The sequence below is a fragment of the Stegodyphus dumicola genome, chromosome 1 (genome assembly GCF_044657685.1).
Source record: "Stegodyphus dumicola isolate Sdum_Otavi_A_Nest chromosome 1, ASM4465768v1".
Classification (NCBI taxonomy): Eukaryota; Metazoa; Arthropoda; class Arachnida; order Araneae; family Eresidae; genus Stegodyphus; species Stegodyphus dumicola.
In genome coordinates, this window is record NC_140768.1 from 195,779,976 (window position 1) to 195,805,261 (window position 25,286).

Below are 25,286 nucleotides of genomic sequence, written 5' to 3' on the forward strand. Positions count from 1 at the left end.
TATACTAGGATATACACTGCAGAGAATATGAAAAGAGAAAGAATGAACTTTGAATTTTGAAGTGAAATATAAAACTCAGGGCATTTTAGTTTTGTGTTTTTTTACACTTTAAAAGTAAAGCATGAATATTAAACTAATTTTATAATTCACTGAAAGGTTAAAAAAATTGTAGAACAGAGAGTAAATGCTTACAGAATGTGCTTGAAATTGAGAGAAATAATAATAATGAAGATAATAGATGATGAATTTATTTTAGAACAGACACATATACACACACATATACACACACATAAAAAATAGCTTTTAAATCTTGCGTGGCTGTCAGATGGAAATGAAATGTATATCAAATTAGATATTTAAAAGAAATCTCACAGAAATTTAAATAATAAATAGTTTTTACGAGTATAAATTTATTTCTGAATCCATTCCAAAAATCTTCTATTACACAAAGCAAGCAAAAAATTAAAAATTTCCCAAATGTGCCATTTTTGAATTTGCAGGCGGACATAAAAATTCCCAGTGAAATTACTGCATTCCAAATGATGCAATACTTAATTTTCAAATACATATAATACATGAAATCCATTATATACATATCTGAGTGTAAAGGTTAATAAATTAAAGAATATGATCAAAATAAATGCACTCTTTATATTGTTTATTTTTTTACAAGCATATAAATGAACCTGTATGTATGTATTTTTACAAAAATAAAATAAATGGTACCAGACATGACATTTTAGTGTCTTTCTTGGGGAAGGAGAGGATGCTATGAATGGAAAAGTGCAACTTTTTTTTTCAAGCAAGATTTTTTGCATTAAGTGTAGAACTGCAATTTTAAATGAGAATTATACATTGATAAAAATTATGCGGTTAAAATCACTTATTTCTATGCCATTTATTTTATTAATATGTATAAAATGAAAAATAATTGATCTGAAACTTAAACTATAATGCTATGATATGTAAAGTTTAAAATTAAAAGCACTAATTTACTAATTTAGATATGTTTTCCCATGAAAATTTTATGTTGATTAGTGATAACTTGTAGTTTTTTATCAATCGTTTATCATCTAAACTGTAACTGGCTCATGTTGCAATTAGCAGGATGGTCTTATGACTTTTTTATTAACAAGTTGACTTGCTAACTACTGCTGTATAACTGTGGATCAAATCTAACTTCTCATAATTGTTTCCTAATAATTTGCAAGGCATGAATTCTTCTGTTAGTTCATAAATTTGATCATTATATGATATAGCACATAATTTACAGCATGAAGTCTGAGAATGTGAAAATTTTCTTATTCCACAAGGGGTTAAAACCAAACCTATCACTTTATCTATAATGTAAGCAGTAATTTCACTTCCAACTTAATACAAATGAAGCTTCAGTCAAGTAAGGCATTTGGCTAATTCTGTTGAATTTATAAATATAATATATTTTAATTATTTTTTAAATTAATGACATATATAGTGTATTACCATCTGTGTTGCATTGGCTTTTCATCTGCTTAGAGAAATAAAATCTATGTTGATTGGGGGAAAATTTTACCATGAGCATTGTTATTGTTCTTGTGTAAAAGTAATGTTGTGTCCTAAAGAAAAGTGCATCAAATCAGTTTTTTCATAAAATTTATCTTTGCAGAATAATCAAGATAAAGGTCCTTGTCCTTTTGAACTGCGGAGTTTGTGAATTCTTAATTTATTGTTTACAGTAGTTTTTATGGATATTTTTATAAATATATGGTTTAATAGTTTTATATTTATCCAAATTCATAATAATCTGCCTTTCTAGTGTAATTCCTGTTGTAAATTAGTCTTAATTCCTCAGATAAAGCATTCTGAATGAATTTATGAATTTAATAAGAAAATATTTGCATCATTTTTCGACATAATGAGTGATAGCACTGTTCATAGTTCCAAACATTTCTGCACTGAACTGGTTAGAATAGATGTGGTGCATTTTTTAAACTTTCTCTGTCACTTGAGCAGTTTGTGAGGTTAGCTATTGGGATCTGCAATATTACTGTAGTTAATAAGGATATCAAAAATACTGATTTTTTTTTTTTTTTTTTTTTTTGTGTGTGTGTGTGTGTGTGTGTGTGTGTGTTCAGTATTGAGGGATGGGGTGTGTATAATATTCAACGCAAATTTAATAAAAGTTGAGATCACATGTTAATAAAATTAAATTTAAAAAAAAATTAAACATTTTGAAAAATTAATTTTTTTTTTAGAAAATGTTTTGAGCAATAAATTTCTTTAGCACCTCATTTTGTTGAAATGTAATTTTTAAAATGCTTTCAAAATTTGTAGGTTGCTTCTGCTGTTATTTTGGACAGATTTATAGTGAAAGAAATTAGTGCGCATTTCCTAATATATTTAACCTTTTCTGAGCATAGCATTGTTAGACTTAATTATCATTATTTTAGTGCTTTTCTAGCTTCACCATTCACTATCAGTTTTAAATATTTCCTTTGTCTGATTTAGTTGTGCATTTGCTATCTCTTACATCTTAAATGTTAGTCTTCCTTGTGGACCAGTATATAATTTATCCACTTAAGTGTGTCTTTAGCCTTTGTTGTATTAAAGAGTAATGGAATATTTTTACAAATAATTTAAAATATAACTATTCAAAGAATGTGAATTTTAGTCTATTTGATTAACTTTACAAGTTTACGTTTGAGGTGAAATTTCATATTGCAAAGTTATATTTAATAGAAATTACTCTTATTATCAATACTTTAGTGTCAACTGTTTCTGAAGACTTTCTAGTATTTAATAAAGAGAATATTATGTAACCAACATACTCATATATTATAGGTGGGATACACAAGGTGATTTTACTACTACCCATGCTCTGCCTATAGTAAAAGTGAAATTATACACAGAAAGTCCTGGCTTATTGAGCTTAGATGACAAAGAACTTGGAAAAGTAAAATTTCATTTATTTGTATTAAATTGCATAGTAAATAAAATTCCTCAATTTTAACTGTAGTTACTCTTTGAAATGTACATTTTTTGTATCATGACTGGAGATATCAAATGAAGTTGCATAAAAAATGAGTTATTGAATTTGAAGATTTATTGAAGATTTTGTACATCTAGGCATAAAAAATGAATGAATAGTTATAAAACCGTTAATTTATTAAATTAGTATTCTAAATTTTGTAGTTTAAATTGGGAATTGGATTGCAAGAGTCTTACTACTTGTCTTATTTCAGCTTCATTGCAGTAATTGAAGTAAATTACCCATGCAAATCTCCACCTTATCTGTTTGCCTGCAACTTGGATTTCTAATTCTTTATTTTTCTATAATGTTAATTTCTTTTTTATCTGGAGGTATATTTGTTTAGCTTTTATACTTTTTTTATAAGCTCCATTTCAATATTTTTATTCAGTCCTTCCTTAATCCATAACACCATGTCATTTAGATTTATAATGTTACATATACACACATATGCATATGTATGTATGTGTGTGTGTTGTGTCTCCTTATTTTTATTGATGTCTTGGTGATGAGTAAATACCTAAATTTCGGAAATCAATAATGTAACACACAGTTTTCTAACTTTTTTGGGTCATAGCCTTTTTTTTTTGCAAGCAGTGATTTAATGGTGCCTCTTATAAGTGGAGTATATTATATTATATTTTGTAAAACAAGGACAGTTTTTTTTAGATATACTTTATTAAGTTATTAAAATATTGGTATATTGCACATAGTTTAAGAAATATATGTTATTAAAAAATTAAGATAATAATCATTAGTGAGTGTAGCTATGGCATTATTTCATCTTTTGACTGGGTATGATTGCCATCTTTTTAAAACTCAACTTAAGGATTCTTCAGTCTGTACTCTTTGTAACTGTGGACAGTCCCTGGATAAGGAGCTTATTGATGAATGCACTGCTTTATTATCTTTTAATTCTATTGTTCTTACATACTGGGAAGCAAGATCAAGACTAATGGCTTAGTGGCCAAATGCCTGGCATTTGTATAAATAAATAAATTAGTGAGTGAGCTGAGCTTGGTGTAATGGCTCAAATTTTTCAATATTTGGTGTTATATTTGTCATTAGCAGTCTTAAATCCCTATGCTCTACTATTGACAATCTGTCTCTCCCTTTGTTAATAAATAAATCGCTAAATCATCTTCTAGCTAAATAGGATAATGGGAATGCAGTGAAAATCTTCTTTGATACAACCCATAAAGCCAGATGTAATACTGAAGTTTGCTTTTGAAACTAAAATTCTTGAAATCCACTTTTTTTTAGTACTTCATTTGTTGACAATTCTGACAGTTCCTTCTACAGTGTAATTTTACCATTTGTGGGTTTGAGAAAGGTTCTAGGATCCATATTGATAGTACTGAGGATACCTTGAAATTTATATGTAAAATTTTTTAAGGGATTCCAGATGCTCACAAAATACTATCATGTTTGTCATCATTCGTTTCCACAGAGGAAAGGTTTGGAAGTTGATAGAATTGTCTCTGTCCCAAATTTTTTTAGTGCAAGGAAAATTTTGACAAGAATGTAGAAATAATGGATTTTGCAGTGATCAAATTCACCCCATCTCCGTGAGGCTGTAGATTTGTTTAATTAATCTATTGTATAAATGGTATAATCTATTGTATAAATCTATTGTATAAATGGTATTTAATTAATCTATTGTATAAATGGGTGAAATAAACTATATCATTCATAAATTTCAATAAATTTTCTTGTAATATATCTTTGTGTTAAAAAAGTGTTGAGTCAAAGAGGTCATAAAATCTTACTAGACAAATACTTTTTATAGCCAACTAATTTCCGTGTGCAATAATAAATATTTGTCATTTTTATTTCCCAAAGAATCTTATCATTGAGAGTATTGCTTCTGATTTTGTTAACTGCTGATTATATACTGTAATGAGCAACAAAAACGATCACTGGTTTTTTGCAACTAAATGTTGTCAGTGAATTCTTTCAAATATGAAATCAACTTTTAGTAGCTGGACACCACCGCTTAGCAACAGACATGATATTATACCAAGGGATACCTTCTCCTTTAAAATAGCACCTCAGTATATCAAATAAAGATTTTCTTTAGTATGCATTCCTATAAAATAAAAATTATAAAAAAAAAAAAAGAAAGAGTATCTAGAGGTGACTCTGTACTCTTTTTTTTTTTTTTTTTTTTTTTTTTTAAATTTAGACTTAATAAATGTCTGCAGGGCGGACATCATACTGCAAGGGCTTGTTCCCGGTCAGTAGTCCTCCTTAGCAGTGTAAAAGTAAAAAAGTATGCATTCCTATTTTTTTTCCCTTCAAATAATAGTTCTTGTCATTTTTTTTTTATATTTTGCACAGCAAAACAGATGCAAGACATAAAGGTTCATTGTTTGATAATGGCAACTCATCAAGCTGTAAAGGAAACTCATTAGTCCATTAACATAGAAAACTCTCCGTATCCTGAGACATTTTGTCAATTTGTCTCTATTGTGATATTACGTAATGGATTTTTTTTAATAATATCAGATGGTGGCTTGTACAATACTGTATGCAGAATTTCACTCACAGCTGGCAACATCAGTTCCTATCCATTGGTATGCAGTTTTCTCAAGTTACTAATAACTGATGAAATACTGCAAGTGGTGCAAAACCCATCAGTGTTTTGTTTTGATGCCCTTGAAAATGTACCAGCTCATGCATATTGGCTTGAGGGTTGAATGAATAAAACCATATTTCAAATATTAAACATTATAGTATGTCCTTTTTTTCTCTGAATCTGCTGGGTATATCTGTAAAAATAAAATGTGACCACCACAGTACCAACTGTCATCATATTAATTATTATTTAAAGTTAAAAGAATATAATAAAAAACTAAATTAAAAATTCATAGTTAATTAAAATTTCATAACACCCCCTTCTGATAACCATCAGTCAATAATATATGTAATAAAGAAATAATAATAATAATAATTTGGTTTATTTAATTATGGCAAAGCACATGAAGGCTATCTGCCTAAGAGGAGGGATGCCTTCATGGAGGTTTTTTTTAGAGGAATTGGTTTGTATACATGTTATGTGTGGAGAAAGGAACGAAAATGCCCATGCAGCCAGCTTATTGACCTGGAATTGAACCGAGTTCAAACTAAGATAAATTTTTATAGGTAGGTGAATAATAATAGTATGGGTAAGTCCATAAATTCGTGTGCGTTTTTTGGTAAATTTTTAAATAATATAAAAAAAACCACAATTTAACATTTTAATCAATTATATATTTTCCTCCATTGTCTACAATGTCTCAGCATCATACAGGCAGCTTTTTTATGCCACTGCTGTAGAAAGACTCTGGTTTTGATGCAAAAAAACTTGAAAGTTCGTTGTGTACATCTTGTTTAGAATTTTTTTCCCAGTAAAAAAATTTGTAAAGCACGAAATAAGTGAAAATCACTTGGGGCAATATCTGGGGAGTAAAGCAGGATGTGGCAAATGCTCCCAATTAAAGTCACTATTTTTTTGCAGCATTGTTCGAGCCATATGCGGTCTAGCATTATTATGATGAAACAACACTTTCTTGATATTCACCAATCGTGGGTATTTTTTGATCAATTCCGATTTTAGACAGCAAAGTTGTTCACTATAAATTTCTGAATTAATCATTTGATTTGGTTCTAACAGTTCAAAACGGCTTAAACAGGATTCATCATCAATGCTGCTTTTTCCAACTTAAAATTTTTTAAACCATTTCTGGACACTCCTTACACTAGTAGTCTGTTCACCCATGTACACTATTAATTTTTATCGCTGCAAACCTGGCAGATTTACCACACGAAAATAAAAAATGTAGCCCAGCATGTTTGTACTGATTATCTATAGTCGTCTCTTATGGGTACTAAAATGTGTTCGATATTTATGAAAGTTGGTGATGAACTGAATAATATGCTAGTCAAATGATGACAAGTTTCAACAGGTTCAAAATTGTATTGTTTTAATAAATGTTTCATAGTGAATTCCACTCATACTCTTAATGCGCATGAACTTATCGACTGACCCGATAAATATGTAGGTACTTCTGTTGCAAATAGTTATTACAATAAAGGTGTATGTATAATAATTAGGTCCATGTAAGTTATCTTTATCTATTGGTACTGCACAGAAATTTTTGAATAGCATTTTGCTTTGAAGGAGCTTCCAAATAATCTCATATGAATAAAGACTTTATTTATTTATAGTAATATTTAACAAATGTATCAAAACATGCATAAATTCAATGCTTTGCTTATGTCTTAATCTTATTATGACCTGTGGAAATTTGTAAACATAAGCTTTGTTAATCTTGTCACACACATGTGCATTTAGTGCTCCATGAGACTTTAAAACATCTTTGTTCGTTGATTGGGGAGGGATAACAAACTTTTGATGATCTCAAATGGAATTTCAGATGTTTTGGCATTTTAAGCATACAGGTTAGCTGAAGGGCTTGGCTTTCTAAGGGTTAAAAGACGTTTAAAACTATTTATTGAAATGTGTTCAATAATTTTTAGTATTAACAGAACTTTTCAGTTTGTTCTTGTATTGTCCAGGGGTTGGCAGATGGTCCTTAATGCCTCCTTAATTTGCCTGGAAGAAAAGTGCCTCTTCAGCCCCAATAGTGAGCAATATCAATGCTTTTATTTTAAGTCTTGTTAGATGACATACACATAGCAACACTGGATCTTTATTTATTGTTTAGGTTAGGTAGATAAATGTTAACCCTTCACAGTCACTTAAGAACTGGAAGTGCGATTGTGGTTGACATGAATATAATGTTAATCACTTTATTATCATTATGCATGGTGCTATTCCCAAGCCATCAATAATGAATCAAGCCATGTTTAAAAGTGACTAGCAAAAATCTCAATTAGTTTGGAGAAAAACTTCGTTTATGGCATACCTGCTGCTGCTTATTGAGAATTAAATTCTCCATTTTTTGACTTTGTAGGATTTTTTGGTAATCGTGTAGTTACCATGATTTACTGTTTTTAGTTAGTCATTCATTTATTAAATGGCACCTATAAAATCCTGTTTTCAAATTCAGATGTGAAATAAAATGGTGGAAAAAGATGTATTTGCCATGAAGTATGATCAGTTCTTCTTTAGTTGTAATCCTTTTTAAGAGAAGTTAAATTTATCGTGAGTTTACTTCAAAATTATAAATTAATTGTGCTTTTCATATATGTTAACTTATTTCTATAAATATGTATATGTAGATCATTTTTAGTATTTGTTATTTAATTTGTAACTCTGATAGTTTTCCAAACAGTAAATATTAATTTTAATTCAAATATGAATACATTGACATATGCTTAAGAAAATTTTTTTAATACTTTTTGTTTCTGTTTTGTTAAAACTGTTCACTGATTATGGTCTTTTTAGGTCTATACTTGTTACAAATTAATTTCCTTGTGTTAGATTTTGTTCTTATAATTCCATAAAATTTTATATTTTAGTATTAATGCTTTCTGTAATTCTTCCCAAATCTGTAGGTAATTATAAAACCCACTCCCTTAAGTCCCAAAACCCCTGAATGGTACAAAATGATAGTTCCCAAAAATGCCCCTGATCAAGATTTACGAATAAAGATTGTTGTCCGCATGGATAAGCCTCTAAATATGAAGCATTGCGGGTAAGTTTGAGTTTTGTTTTCTATTTATTGTGACTTGCCAGTTTGATTTCTTTTGAATTCTTTAATAAAGTGCTTGTTTTAATTTTATTAATCAGCTCATAATATAAAGTTGCTTGCCATGCTAAATGTATTAAAACAAGCCTAGACAGAAATGTGTATTTGGCAGTACTTGTAACAGTGCCAACTCCATGGGCATCTTGCTCAGTATACTATCAACATTTATCACAAGGGCATATATTTTAGATATATTTATTGAACCAAGATTTCTGTTATTGTTGTCTTGTCTATATTACATGGAACAATGGTTGCCAAAACCTACTCCAAAGAGAGTTTGGACTTCTATTTTCCACCCCCAATTTTGAGTGAGAGCACCCCGGGGGGATCCATGGGTCTCCCACCCCTCTCCTCTCCCACCAATCCACATGAGATGACTTTTGGCACGCTGCATAGAGTGCCGCCATGCCACACCAACACTATACATTTACAAACTTTCATGTCTTACTTGGGATTCGAACCCGTGCCCTTTGGTACCATAGTAGGCTTCCCTAGCCATTATACAGTCTGGGCAATCAAAATTTCTGCTATTGTATTATTATTGCTAAGATATTAGGCACTCATAATGAATGCTACTAGAAGGGCTACAGTGACTAAATAATAACACTGGAGAACAATTTGTAACATAATTCCTGTTGAGATCTATCTTTGAGCTGTTTTAGAGTTAAATAGGCATTATCGATTTCAAAACTGTAGTTAGTTTTCTTCTACCATGTTAAGTTTTTCCCTGTACACATGATGTGAACACTCTTCATGGCGTCAAATTTAGGTCATAAGAAGTACTACCTCTCTTCTACTGGCTGACATGAACCTTCCAATTAGCACCAAGTGAATGACCCTGTAGGAGACCAGTGACAAGTGCACACTTGTCTAAACTAGTTTATTTATGCCTGAGATACTGTAGTGAGATGTTGTGTGCCGTTCTTATATAGTGAAGCACATTTCAACATGTAGTTCGAGTTCTTATTTGTGTATAAGGTTAACAATGTTTAGTTTTTATTTATATATGAACTGAAACCTTTCCTTATGTCTGCTTCTGCTAGTTTGCATCATAAGTGCTTAAACAACCCTGATTAGTCTTCTTATATTTGTTGCAGTTTTATATTCCTCAGTCAAAGGATGAACATCAAACAAGTAACTTTAAAATAGAGGCAAGCCTATTTTGCCTATTTTAAAGTAAAAATTGTTGATCACGATAAATCATGGGCTCTTCACAAAGAGTGTGCAAGCTGTGTGTCAGGTGTTTATGGATGTGAATGAAGGGAACACGTTTTAAATTTCCATATGATTTGATGAAAGCCCAATGATCACTCAAATAGTTGTTACTTTTGTATAATGAAAACATACAGGATAAAACAAGAAAAACAAATGTAAAATAGAGTATAATATTTTACCATCAGTTTTATGCCTAGTGCCTCTCTCAGCTGAACTCCCAGTGCCAGTTTTCAAAGAATTACTCTCTTTTGAAATACAGGAATATGGTTCTAGTGAATGGGGCATTATTTTGAATCTGTGTAAATCCTTTAAATTGTAGACAATTTCTGGCCTGAGCTGATGGCAGCAAGCATTCATTGTTGATTAATTCACTTGTTCCCATGAGAATTTAATGATTTCTGTGCATTGCCTTATGTGGATTGGCTCTCAAATGGCATTAGGATATCATGCTTTCCTTTCTCTATTGCTTTATTTGCAGTGATGTAAATATGCATGTCATATTAGGCCTTGAGTGGTTTTATGATCTCTTAATCGATTGGGTGGATTAATGAAATGGGAGGAATAAAACATATATATTTGAATGCAGTGTTTGTGAGAGTTTCAAAATCCTGTTTTGGAACATATGAGAACTGTAAAGATCAGGTTTTGCTGTTTCTAAGTAATGTTTGACTTCTTTAATAAATAAATTATTGAACCAGTCATTAAAGATTGCTTAGTTACACAAGCTTTTCTTTTTTATTCCACATTATGGAGAGTTGCTCAAAATTTTTCCTCTGCAATGCACTAGGCATTTGAGATCGCAACTGCTTGTGCTTAGTCATCTGATGCATTTGCTAAAATAAATAAAGTCTAGCCTTTATAACTTTGAAATATGGGGCAGCCTTTTATGCCTTTGTGATGTAGTTTCATCACACTTTTAATTATAAAATAGTCCTGTCTCATTTGCATTAAAAACTTGCTGCCGAACATAACACCTCAATTCAATAAATTTCAAAAATTGAGTTTGCATTTCTGTGCTGCTGCTTTATCAACAGACCAGCTTCTCCTTAAAGCTCTACATTGTGCAGATTAAAGTAGCACTTAAAAGTTCTCATGCTTGAAAGTTAGTTTTCTCTGATGATTGGCTATCTTTATTTAAGATGAAAGATAAATTGATATTTTTATTTCAAATAGAAATACTATCTACACTGAGAGTTTTCATTTACTTGATGTCAATCCAAGCTATTAATATATTTTTCATCTTTTCCAATTGCGAAGTTCTTAAAATTTGAGCAACCTTTGCAGAAATATGACCTGAAGCTTTGACCCTAGACCAGATCTTTTCTTCATTCTCCCATATATTTCTTACGGTTAATTCATTTATAGCTAATTCTCATGCAAGTGATGAAACTTGTGTATAGTTTTTCAACTTATATAAATTTCAGTTCTCTGAGATAGTGTCAAAATTTTGTGTCTTTTGCCGCCTTATCATCATCATTTTCACAGATGTCATACTAAATTATGGGATTAAAAGAAATGCATATGCAAAGGTAAATAAAAAATAAATGATGAACACCGATAAGTACATGATTGCAGCTCTGCTAATAAGAGTGAAAGGATTGTAACTTGGCCTGGTCACGCATATCTGGCAACTCTTTGCAGTGTCAATGGTTTCTTGTAAAGAATACATTGTTATGTCAACATGGCTGATACACTGCATCTTGCTGTGTATAAATTAAATGGAAATAATTAAGGTAAAGATTATGTACAAAATCACATTTTGAAAACTTGTTATATACTTGGCAAGGGATGTTTTAGAGTTATAACATGTATATGGCCTCTGTATATGGCAATAAGATAATTATCACATTATTGCTTCAGTGATTTCTTTGAACATATATTTTGACCAAAAGTCTTTTGTATTGCAAAGAAAATGAATGATAGAACTTCTTGTGTGCATTTAAAATTTATTATTTAAGGACAAGCTTTCTTTTTTCTTACAGGTATTTATTTGCGCAGGGAAAGCAGGTATGGAAAAAATGGAAAAAAAGATACTTTCTACTGGTTCAAGTAAGAATGGCATTTACTCCGTTTTTTGCATTATTAAAAGGAAATAATTTCATTGTTTCCATGTGATAATTTATAATTTAAAAACATTATTCATGTTTCTGTTTGATTGATGAATAAATTATTTATTTTGGTGTACATAAATCATTTTATACCTCTAAAAAGAGTGCATATTTGGAAATATATATTTTTAAATAAATTGAAAACCATTTTTATAAATAATTTAATTAACAGTATTATTATGTTAAATGTTACTTCATACTAATTAAACTCATATTAATTTAGAATGTTTTTAAAAACTACTTAGGCTGTAATCTTGTGTGGGAGAAAAAACAACCATATTCTCTTTGTTTGGAGTCCATCTGGATATCTTTTTTATATCAGATACTCTTTTCATTCAAAATTCAGATATTTGTGCCATCTTTGTTATGTTAGCTATTGTCATCGTTTGGAATTCATGTGTGCAATCTCATTGATTTGTTAACTCTTATATTGGAGGGTAGAAACCATAGAAATATTAAAAAATTATATTTATTTCTTCCATTTTTGAGTTTTATAGTACAGTGGTGCCTTGCGTACTGAATGCCTCAATGGATTGAAAAATGTTCCATTACAAATTGGATGCAATTTTTGTCATGTATTAATGTGGAGTTAAATTTCTTTTATTTTCTGTATTAACTCAAATTTAAAAAAATGCCCCTGTGTGTAAATAAACACAAACAGCACAGGAGGAACATATAAGTCAATGTATTTCTAAATTTTATATCACAAGTGAAGAGACACAGGTCTTGCTTTAACAGGCCAAAGAAGAAATCCAAGGAAGTTTATTCTGGTTAGGAAGAGAAAATACAGATGATCTACCCCTACTATAACCATTCTGTCGATATGAAAAGAGGTCTAGGTCACAGCTTGAAAGTGGCTTTCCAAGTTGAAAGGGACATAATGATTAATGTATTTTGTGGCAATGTCATGCACTAATTTAAAACAATACTAAGCAAAAATTAAGAGCTAAACATGTTAGATAAGTTCTCGAAACCTCAACCTTTCAAAAATCCAAGAAGAAGTTCATGGATAGCTGAATTTTTCATGTCCAGTGGAAGACTAGGGAACACAGACTAAACTGAATAAAAAATTCTGTACACACAGCATTTTAAAATTCTTTGTAAGTGTTAAATTAATAAATTTCTAGCATTTACAACATTGGTTGTGTTTTAATACTCTAATAGTTCGTGCAATATTCCTTGATTTTGCTTAAGTTAAGAAACACTTGAAAAAGATTGTCAGAGTAATTTATGGAAATCAGTAACTTACATGATGAATAATATTGAGAAAAAATTCCCCTTCCTGTTGATTTTTGGAAACCATCAGCAAGAGGTTGTTAAGGATGTTAATTTAGAAGTCAAACAACAGAAATCAGCACTATATTTTCAAATTTTCACAGTGAAACATTTCACTGATATTTCAAATTTGAAAATATAATGCTGATTTTTTTTGTTTGACTTCTAAATTAATATTTATTCGGTGTGTTAATATCTTAATTGTTAAGGAGGTTCAGTTGAATCTCTCTACCATGCCGATTGCAGATGTAAAGGCATCGTTTGGGTTTCGTCTGTGCTGAGTACTCTGCAGAGTTCTTTAATTACAGACAAGATAAAATTCCTTCCGTGACTGGAATGTAACTGAAGAAGCACTTCAAACCTGGAAATCCATTGCTGTAACATTATCTCTGCTATCACAACAACCTCGAAATCAGGATTGATTAAGCTTCAGGTCACTTTGTGAAGTAATTATTGACAACAAAGATGTATTTGTTGTGATCAGCAGTTCATAGCAGAGGTCACAGGATGTCAGCAGACTTAATTTGAGGATTTAATTTTAGATTGTCTTCCTTGAATTTTTGAAGCTTCTTTTTAATATTTTCAAAATGCTTCCCAATAATGATGATGTTATTCAGATACAGTCAAAAGTCTTTAATCCGGACTCGTCAGAACCTCGGCGATTCTGGATTATCGGTTTTTACGGATTATAGATCATCAGTTTAAATCTAAGATGGCATGCAGAAATTATAAAATTAAAATATGAAACCGTAATTTATGAAATAAAGAGCAATTATGATCTAAAGGGTATCAAAATTTACAAAAAATATATATATATATATATATTTATTTTTTTACTTTGTTAAACATTTCTTTCAACACGCGCATGCGTAAAGCTTACATTACGCATAGTCAAAATTAGAAAATTGCAACCAGAAAACTATTTGATGGGTATTCGTGATATTTATAATGACGAGGAATTTGATTTAAATCATATCAAAGATGGAGTACATTGAGATGAAATACTACATTTAGTAAGGAATTATAAGCCAAATAAAATAAAAACATCTGCCCTGAAGATAAGGATAGTCCTGATAGATCAACTTCCAGTTTATTTTTTTGCAGCAATTCCACTTTTTGTTTGATGGACATCGAAACATGCTTTTGCTTTGTAGATCCTTTGGCAGCTCAGAATCAGAATTCTTTTTGGCATAATTGAAAGTTCAAGCTTACTTTTATCAGATCGCTCTAACAGTCTGCAAAATATGATAAGCTGGATTCAATGAGAAGATTAAGGAACAACCCAATCTGCAACATTAACTGAAATAGATAATTAGTTAATTTTAGCTTAGCTTATACTGTCCATTATACACTGGTGTGCAAAAATTAAGGATGAGACGGTTTTTTCAATATAACTTTGTACAAAAGCTTTCCAAATCAACACATACCTTAAGATCCCCAATACGTAAGGACATGAGTAATGTAAGCAACACTTACTAAAAGAGAAATCAGAGGGATAAAAAGAAGCTTTATTGAAAAAGTAGCATGGAGCGCAATGCGACTGAAGGCCGAAACATCCCTGTGATGGGTGTCCAGCAAGAAACATCCGGTCTTTAATAGGGGATATGATCTCCCCTGACTGCTAGGCAGGTTTCACAGCGTCTGCCCATGCTGAGAATGAGAGTGTCAATGAGTTGTTGAGGCACTGCTGCCCATTCGTCTTGCAGCGCCAATCAAAGCTCCAGAATCGTTACTGGTGGTAAGGTACGAGCTGTCAAGTGTCTACCTAAAAAATCCCATACATGCTTGATGGGATTGAGATCCGGAGATCATGCCGGCCAATCCATACATTCAATATCCTCACTCTCTAAGAGCTGTTCGGCAGCTACTGTGCAATAACATGGTGCATTGTCGTCCATGAAAAGGAACTGCGGACCCATAGCGCCTCTAAAAAGATGCAACGCACATATGGAAGAAGAATCTCGTTACAATAACGGGTCCCATTGACTGAACCTGCGTCGAAGATGTGAAGGTCTGTACGACTACCAAGCATGATGCCTCCCCAAACGAGAACACCGCCACCTCCATACCTGTCCTTTTCAATGATGTTCGAGGGATGATTGCGGCTTCCCCGCTCTCTCCAGATGAGTATGCAATGAGAATCGCTACTCAGACTGAATCTGCTCTCATCTGTAAAGAGTACTCGTCCCCATTCATTGTCTCTCCAATTCCAGTGTTCCCGACACCACAGAGAACGCCTTCTCTGATGGGCAGGCGTTAGAGGTACACACCGTACAGGGCGTCGTGCAAACAGACCATCACCGTGCAGTCTTCTGGCCACGGTAAAACGCAATATCGTTCATCCAGTCGCCTCTGTCGTGTGTCTAGCGATTTCTCCTGCTGTCTGCCGCCTGTTTCTTCTGGCCTGTAAGGCAATATACCGGTCATCTGCGGGTGTGGTTCCTCGTGGACGACCACTACTAAACCCCCGGATAGCAGTTCCTGTAGTTTGAAATTGTCTCCAAAGTCGTGAAACGATGCTGTGAGCAATTCCGAACTCTGCAGCCATACTTGTCACACTGCGGCTTCCTCCAACTTCCCAATGATTCGACCTCGGGTAAAAGCATCCAGATGTCGTCTAACAGATTAATTATTCGCCATTTCTCGCTGAGGCAGCAACTCGGTATGATTTTAACTGCTATACGGCGTGCAATCTCTTTGCCAGAAATAGTGATCTTACACCGACAACATGCTTTATACTACTCAGACACTCCCCCATTACGTCTACCTGCATATCTGCGCATGTGCTACCGTACATCACCTTACTTAATCTCCTGATTGGTCTTTCTGTCCGCTCTGCCTCTTCGTTCAGCTGATATGCTAATTTTTCGACTTTGTCCTTAATTTTTGCCCACCAGTGTACATTAATCGCGCATGCGTAAAGGTATTATATTGCGTCTATGCATGCACGGAAAGTTTGTAGCTTTGAGGTCCGGATTATAGATCATTTCGGATTATGGACGTCCGGATTAAAGACTTTTGACTGTATATCATATGGGCTTCTTAGGAAAGACATCCCAACATAAGGAATTCTAATTTTACCAGTGCATTACATAATCCATATGGCATCACCTTGAACTGCCGAAGTTCTTGTCCGGTAATGAATGCTGTTTTTTCTCAGTCATCAGGTTGTATCTCTACCTGCCAATATTCATGCTTTAAACCAAGCATCTAAAGCCGCTTGCTTCCAGAAAGAATTTCCAGAATATTGTCAGTCATTAAGCTCTTTAATTAATGATAGTCAATGCAAAATCTAGTTGAACCATCTTTCTTTCTGATCAGAACGCCAAGAGAGGCCCAAAGACTTGCTGAAGGCTAATTTTGCTTTCTTGTATGCCCTTTAGAAAATTTCATACCTCTTCCTGTGTAGCAATCTGCTGACATTGTTGATGTTGCTTCATTGATGGATGATCTCCTGTGTAAATTCTGTGCTGTTCCAGTCTGGTTCGACCTACATCAGAAGAGGAGAAATATAATGACATGTTCTGCAGCACTCCTTTTTTTCATCACTTTGTTGTGGAGTAGTAAGTAACTTACAGTAACTTCCATGTTAGGCTTTCTGTGGACTTGGAAATTGGAGAACTATTGGTTCATTTAATGCAGTTCACTGGAATACATGGTGACGGTCTTTGATAGGTCAATGAGTGTCAAGCCTATTGATACACTTTTAGGGCTGTTACATTTCTTAAGATACTCCATAATACTGGGCCAAAATTTCTGTTTTGAGCTATAGATCCAGGAAGTAAAAATTCTGTTGTTGCTGGTTCTGTGATATTGTTTTGAACTGTGATTTAGTGGACAGTTTTAACACGTTGAATGCCATGCACATTTTACATGGTTGGCCCATGGCATCAACATAAATTTTTTATTATTCGATGCATACTGTATTGAAATATTATCTACAGAAGATAAGGTGAGTTATGTAATCGTGTTTAACCCTCTCAGTGTAAGGCCGTAAAATTCCATATAGAAGGTTGCCTTCCACGTTCATTATACATGAAAATTTCTGCTAGCTTTTAATGTATCTGATTTCAGTTTGGATGTATATTGGAGGAAAAGGAATCAAGGTACAAAATGAGTCATTTTTTAGTTAAAATCAAGAAAATATCACTTATTCATGACATTTTGAGGAACTTTGAAATTTCAAGGCTAAACCCGTAACGCTCAGAGGGTTAATGCATTTTTCCTGGTAGGGGTCACTGCTCACCCCCAAGGAGCTGCAGACCATTTTTGCGATTTATTGTTTAAATTTTTGCGATCTGTTACTCTTCAAAACATTTTAGTAACAATAGTTATTATTTCAAAATTTATCTGTATCGATATTTACTCCAATTATATATTTTTATTGTTGGTCGCGTCGCTGGTCACCAGTGGCCCCCATGACACTGTAGCTAGGTCGAGTGCTGGCCTCCGATGACCCCCACGGCAGTCAACGTGTTAGCTCCTTCATCTTTAGTTTCAAACAGGGTGATGTTTAGAGAGGCAGAATGTTGTTTATTATTTATAAAGTCCAAGGAAATGTTGTATTTCTTTCAAGTCCATCCCGAGTATTCAAGGGTCAGTAATATCTGCCAAGATATGCCGACCCTTGCATACTCGGGTAGGCAGCATTTCCAAATATGATGTTAATGTTTAATCTTCTATTGATGTTGATTTTATCACTGGACACAGTCTGTAGAGTAATGCAGGGCAGCATCTAATTATATTTATCTTCCAGTCGAACTGTACTTTTCCACATGTTGTTAAAATTGGCTCCAGTATCAATGGTTGTATTGCTAGGAACTCCATTGCTGTATCCCATGATGAAGAGTCCACTACTGCTGCCACTCACTGCAGAAATCTGAAGCACTTTAAAATGAGTCTTGTCAATATCTGGCAATCTCTGTCCCAGGGAAATGGCCATTAATTAGTTTCTCTCTTTATGGGGAATGATGTTACTTCCCTTGCCATAGGGGTTCTGCATTTCTTTTATATGTGGCCTCTCCCATTACAGTTTCAGCACTATAGGCTTAGTATATTGCTCTCATATTCTGCTCAAAGCATTGACTTTCCTGGTTAAGTTGTCTAGATGATCAGTCACTTGATCCATTGGCTCCTTTACTTGAGCAGTTCTAATTGGGTGATAGTCTCTATAAGTTGCTTGCAAGGCTGCCTCGAATTTCATGGCATACATGAAAAATGCATTTAGAATTCTTGACATCCACTATTCTCAGGTCTTTCTGTATTTCTGGATCCTAGATGCCATCGATGAAGTACTGCAAGGAGAATATTTCCTTTGTTTCTGTTTGGCAGTCGGGAAAAAGCGAGATGACACAACCTTTTAAAATTCAGGGCAAGCTTCTGGAGTGTTTTTTTTTTTCGGCTTCTGTTGGTGAGATTTTAACTGAAGCCTGCTATAGTCTTTTAAACACTCCTCGCCAAAACGCAGCTTCAAAGTATCGGATAGAGCTTCTAGCCTTTGGTTTTTGGGTTTGGAAGGTATCTGCTCTCAGAGAAGTGACAAATGGACAAGCCTTAACTTGGGAATCCTATCCATTTGCATCTACCAACTATAGAAAACTGAGTCTTGTGTACTTACCAGGAGGTGTTTCTATCCTATGTGCATAGCTTTAAAGTGGGATGAGAAGACATGGCTAGGAATTAAAAAGTGTCAGAATTGTCACCTGGTGTTATTATGGATTTTTTTAAGCTGTCAACTTTCTTGGCGACTGCAGCAGAAACTGTGTAATCAGTTTGTTGTTTGACAGCAGAAACTCTTTCTTCAATTTCTCCAACTTTATATTCAGCCATATCTAGTCTGCCATCCATGGCCTTGAAATTGATTTTTTTTTTAAATTATTTATTATTATTATTATTATGGCAATAATTTCTCTTTTCATTTCTTCGTGACCTGTTTTAGCTTCCATCTTTTCTTAAACTGATTTGATGGCCCCCATTCATCTATTCTTTGAAAGCTTTCATACCTTCTTGGTTGCCTAACATGTCGTTTTAACAGCTTTCATTCCCTCCTTAATGGATTTTTGGCCCACTTTCATCTCTTCTGTGAAAGCAGCAAAAGCTGGCACTAGTTATCTCAGTTGCTTCTCCATCCGTCTCATTACCAGCATTCAGTCCCACTTCTGATGCCAAAAATTGTTGCATGCATATGGATGCATAATAAATTGAATGGACGCAAAGCCAATGATAGATTAATAAAATATTTTTACCAAAAGAAATGCTTTACAACTCTCAAATGCCCCCCCCCAAAAAAAGCCAACTCGTTTACCTGTTCTCAGTAACACAAAGTACTGCAAATTTGACTACAAAAATTAGTTGCGAAAACCATCACCAACTCGGTGATACTTTGCCAGCTTACCGAGATAGCCATTTAACACAATGTTAAATAGACTTGCCCCTAGAATCTGATTTTTACTGCAGAGCTTTGTCTTTCAGACTTTTCGTGTTACGTTATACAAAAGGTACTGCAATTTCACCAATAATTTCATTAAAATTATTTACATGTATAGAAAATTTCATAATAATGTTTAATTTACTAATTTAGGTTTCACAGTATACATTCGCAATGTGCAGTTATCGAGAAAAGAAATCGGAGCCTACAGAGATGATGCAGCTAGACGGGTACACTGTAGATTATGTTGAACCAGTGATGGGTAAGAAGTACACTTTTAGCTTGAATTAAGTGTATATATTGTTGTGTATCCTGTGTTGTTATAAGATTAGAGAAACTAATAGTTGTTTGATTATTTTAAAATAAGCGGAGAATAAGAATTAAATTATTAAAATGTTGTGAATGTTAAAAGTTCCTGATAAAAATTTCCTGCACTTGATTTTCTATTGAAATGTAAAATTTTAAAAAGTACTATTTTAATATTTCATTATGTGAAGAATTTTAAAATTTTGAGAATTAAGTAAAAACTTACTAAATCCATCACATTTTATACCATGCAGATTTAACATGAAAAAAAAATTATGTTTAATCGTATGAAAAAAAAATTATGTTTAATCTTGTGTTCAAAATTTCTGGGAAATCAGCAGAACTCAATAACAAATGTTAACTGGAAACTTAAGAATATATGTAAGAAATATTGTAATAAAAATATATTCGTACAGTAAAAAAGAAAAGAAATTTATCTAGTGAAGCAGTTTTTTTCCTCCCTTATAATAATAAGGATTTAATAGTATAATTATAAAGAATAAAATAACATAAAAAAGGAAAGTCATCTTACAGCATCTTAGCACTATGCAAAGGAAATATCCACCTACCTTACTTAAAAATTTCTGTGTCTTCAGTCCGTGGAACACAAAATTCCTTAACAGCATCCAAAAACTTCCTAAAATTATCTGAACTAAAATCTGTATGCTGACATCACCACATGAATTCACACAAATAAGAGTTAAAAATATCCTCTCTTAGTGCCAGTATCTTCCAACGTTCGACCATACACATTTCCGTCATACAAACAGGACACTTATAATGGCTACTAAGTAAACCTTCATTTACATGTCAGTCAATTAATGCTTTTTCCCCTTTCATTCCAAATCGTACAGAAACTTCAAATTAATCTTGCCACATTCAGCCATTTTCCTCTGTAAACCATAAAATAAGCAACGTACTTTCTAACCAACATCCAACACACAAACAAGCCCTTATAAATCTTTTCCCATCAGTCAAATTCACTGCAATCATGCAACCAATTACATCATAACAGGGTTTCCATGATAGTCAACTACCTTGGGTTATTATAAATGAAACAGCAACGTGGCGATAAATGAAACAACAACTTAGCGATAATCCAAAGCAGGGTTCGTACGGTCCTTAAAAGTCCTTAATTTTTTCAAAAATGATTTTTGGTCCTTAAAAGTCCTTAATTTTGGTCTAAATGAATAAACGGTCCTTAATGTTGCTCATTTGACATTTCTTATCATTTCTAATGATTGCCATTCTAAGTGTGAATTGCGATTTCTCATGAATATGGAATTAAAATTACACGGCTCCAATCTGTTGGCGGATTTGCGTTGTAAATGATAAAAAACAGTTAGCTACCCTAGGACGAAAGTATTGGGTGTCTGATTGGCTATTTGCTCAGTCTTTCGAAACAGGTGCTATCCATAAATTTAGGCAGATTGTGATGAAAGCATGAAGCTGGAAGTTCTTTAAGAAGCGAAAGTGATGATGAAGGTGCTTGAGGAAAAAAAAAAAAAAAAAAGGGAGTATTCTGAAAATATTTGCCAAAATTAGAACAATCCCAACCTGGAAGGCCACAACCCCTCCGACGCCAATAGGAACGAGATGCCTGGAAAGTGCATTTTCAATAAACTGTGGCTTCATCAAGCTGACTACAAAGACTGGATATTGATGGATGACAATCCTTATAAAGCTAAATGAGGTCTTTGTCTGAAACAAATTGAAATTTCTAGAATGGGAGAGTCAGCGCTGAAAATTCACATGAAAGCTAAGTTTCGTTTTATCATTTCAATTTGTTTTTACACGATTTTGCTTACCTTAATTTCTGTGTTTGAATTAAGCCATAAATTAATTTTTGATCACTTTCTACGGAGTTTATTTTATTTTATTTATTTTATTATTATTATTTTTTTTTTTTTTTTTTTTTTTTTTTTTGCACATATATGTATGGGATATCGGAATTATGAGTTTATTTCTGCAGAGGGTCTGTTATCGATTTCGCGGGAAATCTGTTGGCTCCATTTTTATTTTAGGTCGCCAAGGGCGAATTCGGTAACGCTAGCCAAAAAAAAAGTGAAGTTCGGAAATACGTTTTGAAGCTTCAATAGACAATTAAGTATTTGGTTTAATCCTATGCGCAAGGTATCCTTTGCATAAGGGATTTGGGTACTTTTGGCGACTTTATGATGAGCATTAAACGGGACATATACGATGGGTAGTTAAACTGGTCATTTTGGTTTGGCGATAATTTTCAAAATTGCACCAAGGCTGCACCGTACTAGAATTATTTTTATAAAAGGAATACTGCTTTCAGAAGAATGTTATTGAATTTTAATATCACATTAGTTATCCAAATAGTTGGTCGATATAAAATTTCATTGTGATAATGATTGAAATTATCTTTTGTTACTAAGCGAATTTCACCTATTTATAACTAGAAATTAAAATAAAAGCTAAATCCTGAATAAAAAGTCAGTGTTGAAATGATAAAGAAAAAATAAAAGAAATGGAAGATTAATAAATTAAAAGAAAATGACCGATAAGCGGAGTGGTTGCTACATGGAGAAAACGTGTTCATGGTATTGCCAATATCGCATTCTCATGGCAATTTTAGCGATGTAACGGAATCTTTGCAGGAATGCTTGCCTTTTGTGATGTCGCAATTTTTTATCGATTTCGTAATGTCGCAATTTTTTATTGATATAGTACATTTTTTAAGTGTTCAAATATAATGCTTAAGAAAAATTCATACATTTTTGTTTAACAATAAAACCAATTATTGCAGAATTTTTATCTTTGCTCCATCATCTGATAGATAAAGAAATAATGTTTTAATTAAAATTTTCTGCTGTGAAGTTCTGCTTTTACCGATGGTTGCAAAATGTCCCAGCAGTTGAAAGAGCCATTGAAATATGAGATGACTTGCTACTATACATTAATTAATTAAGTTGAAATGGGGCAGTTAAAAAAAAAATTCATTGAAATCCATCTCAAATATTTTGGAGGCAACTAAGGATAAAACATTTCTTATAAAATTAAATTTTTTTTCTCTCTCTGTCAAAAATATTATTGCCTTTCCTTGTATATTATCAAAGCGATAAACCACTTATTCCCTTTTTAGCTGAAGATATCTTAAAACTTGTAAATGATTGCTTTTAGCACTTTAAAGTTTTGAAACTAGAATATTCAAAAATAACTAAATCAAAAAATCTTTATAAATTTAATTTAATGATTCAAATTGTTATAATGATAAAAGTAAAGTTTATTTGAGCAGTTAATGAATAAAAAATGCCGCAAGAAGGACATTTAACAAGCTGCAAGTTTTGCATTAGAACAAGGTTAACAATTTGTCTTAACAATGGTACAACACTTAATGGCTAAATGTCCAATAAATTATTCTCTTATTCGAAATGTATCTTGTATAGACCCACAATTGATGGCTAAAAGTCCAGAAAAAGCCCAGAACAAAATGAAAATAGTTCTAACGGTATTAAGGCAGAGTAAACGTGTTTTACAAGATAATTGTGATGAAATTCTGCTGCAGTTTGGAGAGATTCTAGACGAAGTAGTTAAGACAAATTTACATGAATTTTCTACTTTTGATCCTCAAAATCTATCCTTTGACACATTTCTCAATTCTTATTTTCATGATTTTCACTATTCTAAAGTATGGAAAATAGTGAAAATGATTCTTATCTTGTCACATGGACAGGCCTCTGTGGAAAGGGGCTTCTCTGTAAATAAAGCATTTGAAATTGAAAATTTAAGTGACTCATCATACATTTCTCAATGCACAGTATTTGATTACATAAAATTTTCTGGAGGTATCCTTAATATCGAAATTAATAAAGAAATGAGATCAGCAGCAGCTACGATAGATGCTTTTAGCAGATGAAGCCGAGAACAGCAGGAACATTGATTTGTTTATCAAAGCAAATGAACTTAGAAGAATAGTTAAAGAAAAGGAAATAGACATAAATAAATTAGATGTTAAAATATCTGGAAAAAATTCAGATTTTAAAAAAAGCATAAATGTTTTGTAACTTTTATTGTATAGTTTATTATTCTAGTATCTTTCAATAAACCAAAGAAATAAATTGTATGTTTACAAATCTGTTATTTTAATCTGCAAAATATTCTTATATTGCAATTGTAATAGTAGTTGACTGTGTTTAAATAAATATCAAATAAGTTAAATAATAATCATGTAAATCTCTAAAATATCTGTGGCTGTTATTAGTGTAAAATACATTTATACATGTTTTTTAAGAAATTATGTTCTTAATTTAATGTTATCTACTTCATAACTTGTAGGGAGTTAGTTTAATTTTTAAAATTGTTTTATGTTAAGTATTAAATTGAATTTAATAATAGTGCATAATACACACTTCTGTTAGTTTCATAAATGGATAATTGCTTTATTCTATTCATTTTTTTGTTTGTTTGCTGATAGGTCCTTAATTTTTTCTTTGGTGGTCCTTAAAAGTCCTTTAAAGTCCTTAATTTTCATATAAGGAAATGTGTATGAACCCTGCAAAGGACACCCTTATATGTAGGCTAACCCCAAGTACTTACTCTTTTATATAATACCTGACAGTAATCTATTTTATATTAACACTAAGAAAATTATTTTAATTATTTTATAATACCTGGTATGGACTATTATAGTTTATTACCTGTAATAGAAATTATTTTCTCTTTTATAATACTCAACATAAATCTGTTGTGAAAAAGCTGTAAATATTCTTGTATATTATGAAAAAAAATTATTTACTATTGAAAGCTACTTTGTTGGAGCTATATAGTATTGTGCTGTTATTGTTTGGGCTGTTCTGATGGTTTGCAGCGATTTGATGAAACTTCAGTTTATGAACATGTCTGTAGCCAATGATAAGTTTAAATTATTTTTAATTTGAAATCCTTGATGTAACATAATATTTTATGAAAGAAATATAGTATGGGAGCACTGAAAAATAGCTCCCTCCTGTGAAGAATATTTTTTGCTTCGTGCAAAAATATATAAAAGTATTTTGTTACACTGTGTAAATATATCATTTAACTGTGCTACTTGAATTATTTAGAAGAAAGAAATAACACATGTAAGTATAAAGGGTTTATATTCAGCATAATCCAGAAAATTGTCGCAAAAATGCACATTTGAAAAATGCCTGAAAAATCCTCATTATGATTTTCAAGTTGCAGTATTATTTATTAAGAGCAAAAATTTGATTAAACTTTGTACCCAAAGACAGCTTTTAAAT

General features: G+C 32.2%; 1 protein-coding gene across 8 annotated transcripts in view; it reads left to right on the top strand.

The window, feature by feature from the left end:
• Positions 1-25,286, top strand: part of Cadps (calcium-dependent secretion activator 1) — a 295,482-nt gene that overhangs the window by 70,835 nt on the left and 199,361 nt on the right. For all 8 annotated transcript variants that reach the window (XM_085824507.1, XM_085824512.1, XM_085824515.1 and 5 more), the window contains 4 exons: positions 2,821-2,932; positions 8,510-8,649; positions 11,901-11,967; positions 19,882-19,990. In XM_085824507.1, coding sequence (XP_085680633.1) covers positions 2,821-2,932; positions 8,510-8,649; positions 11,901-11,967; positions 19,882-19,990 — 428 coding nt within the window. The remainder of the gene's footprint in view (positions 1-2,820; positions 2,933-8,509; positions 8,650-11,900; positions 11,968-19,881; positions 19,991-25,286) is intronic.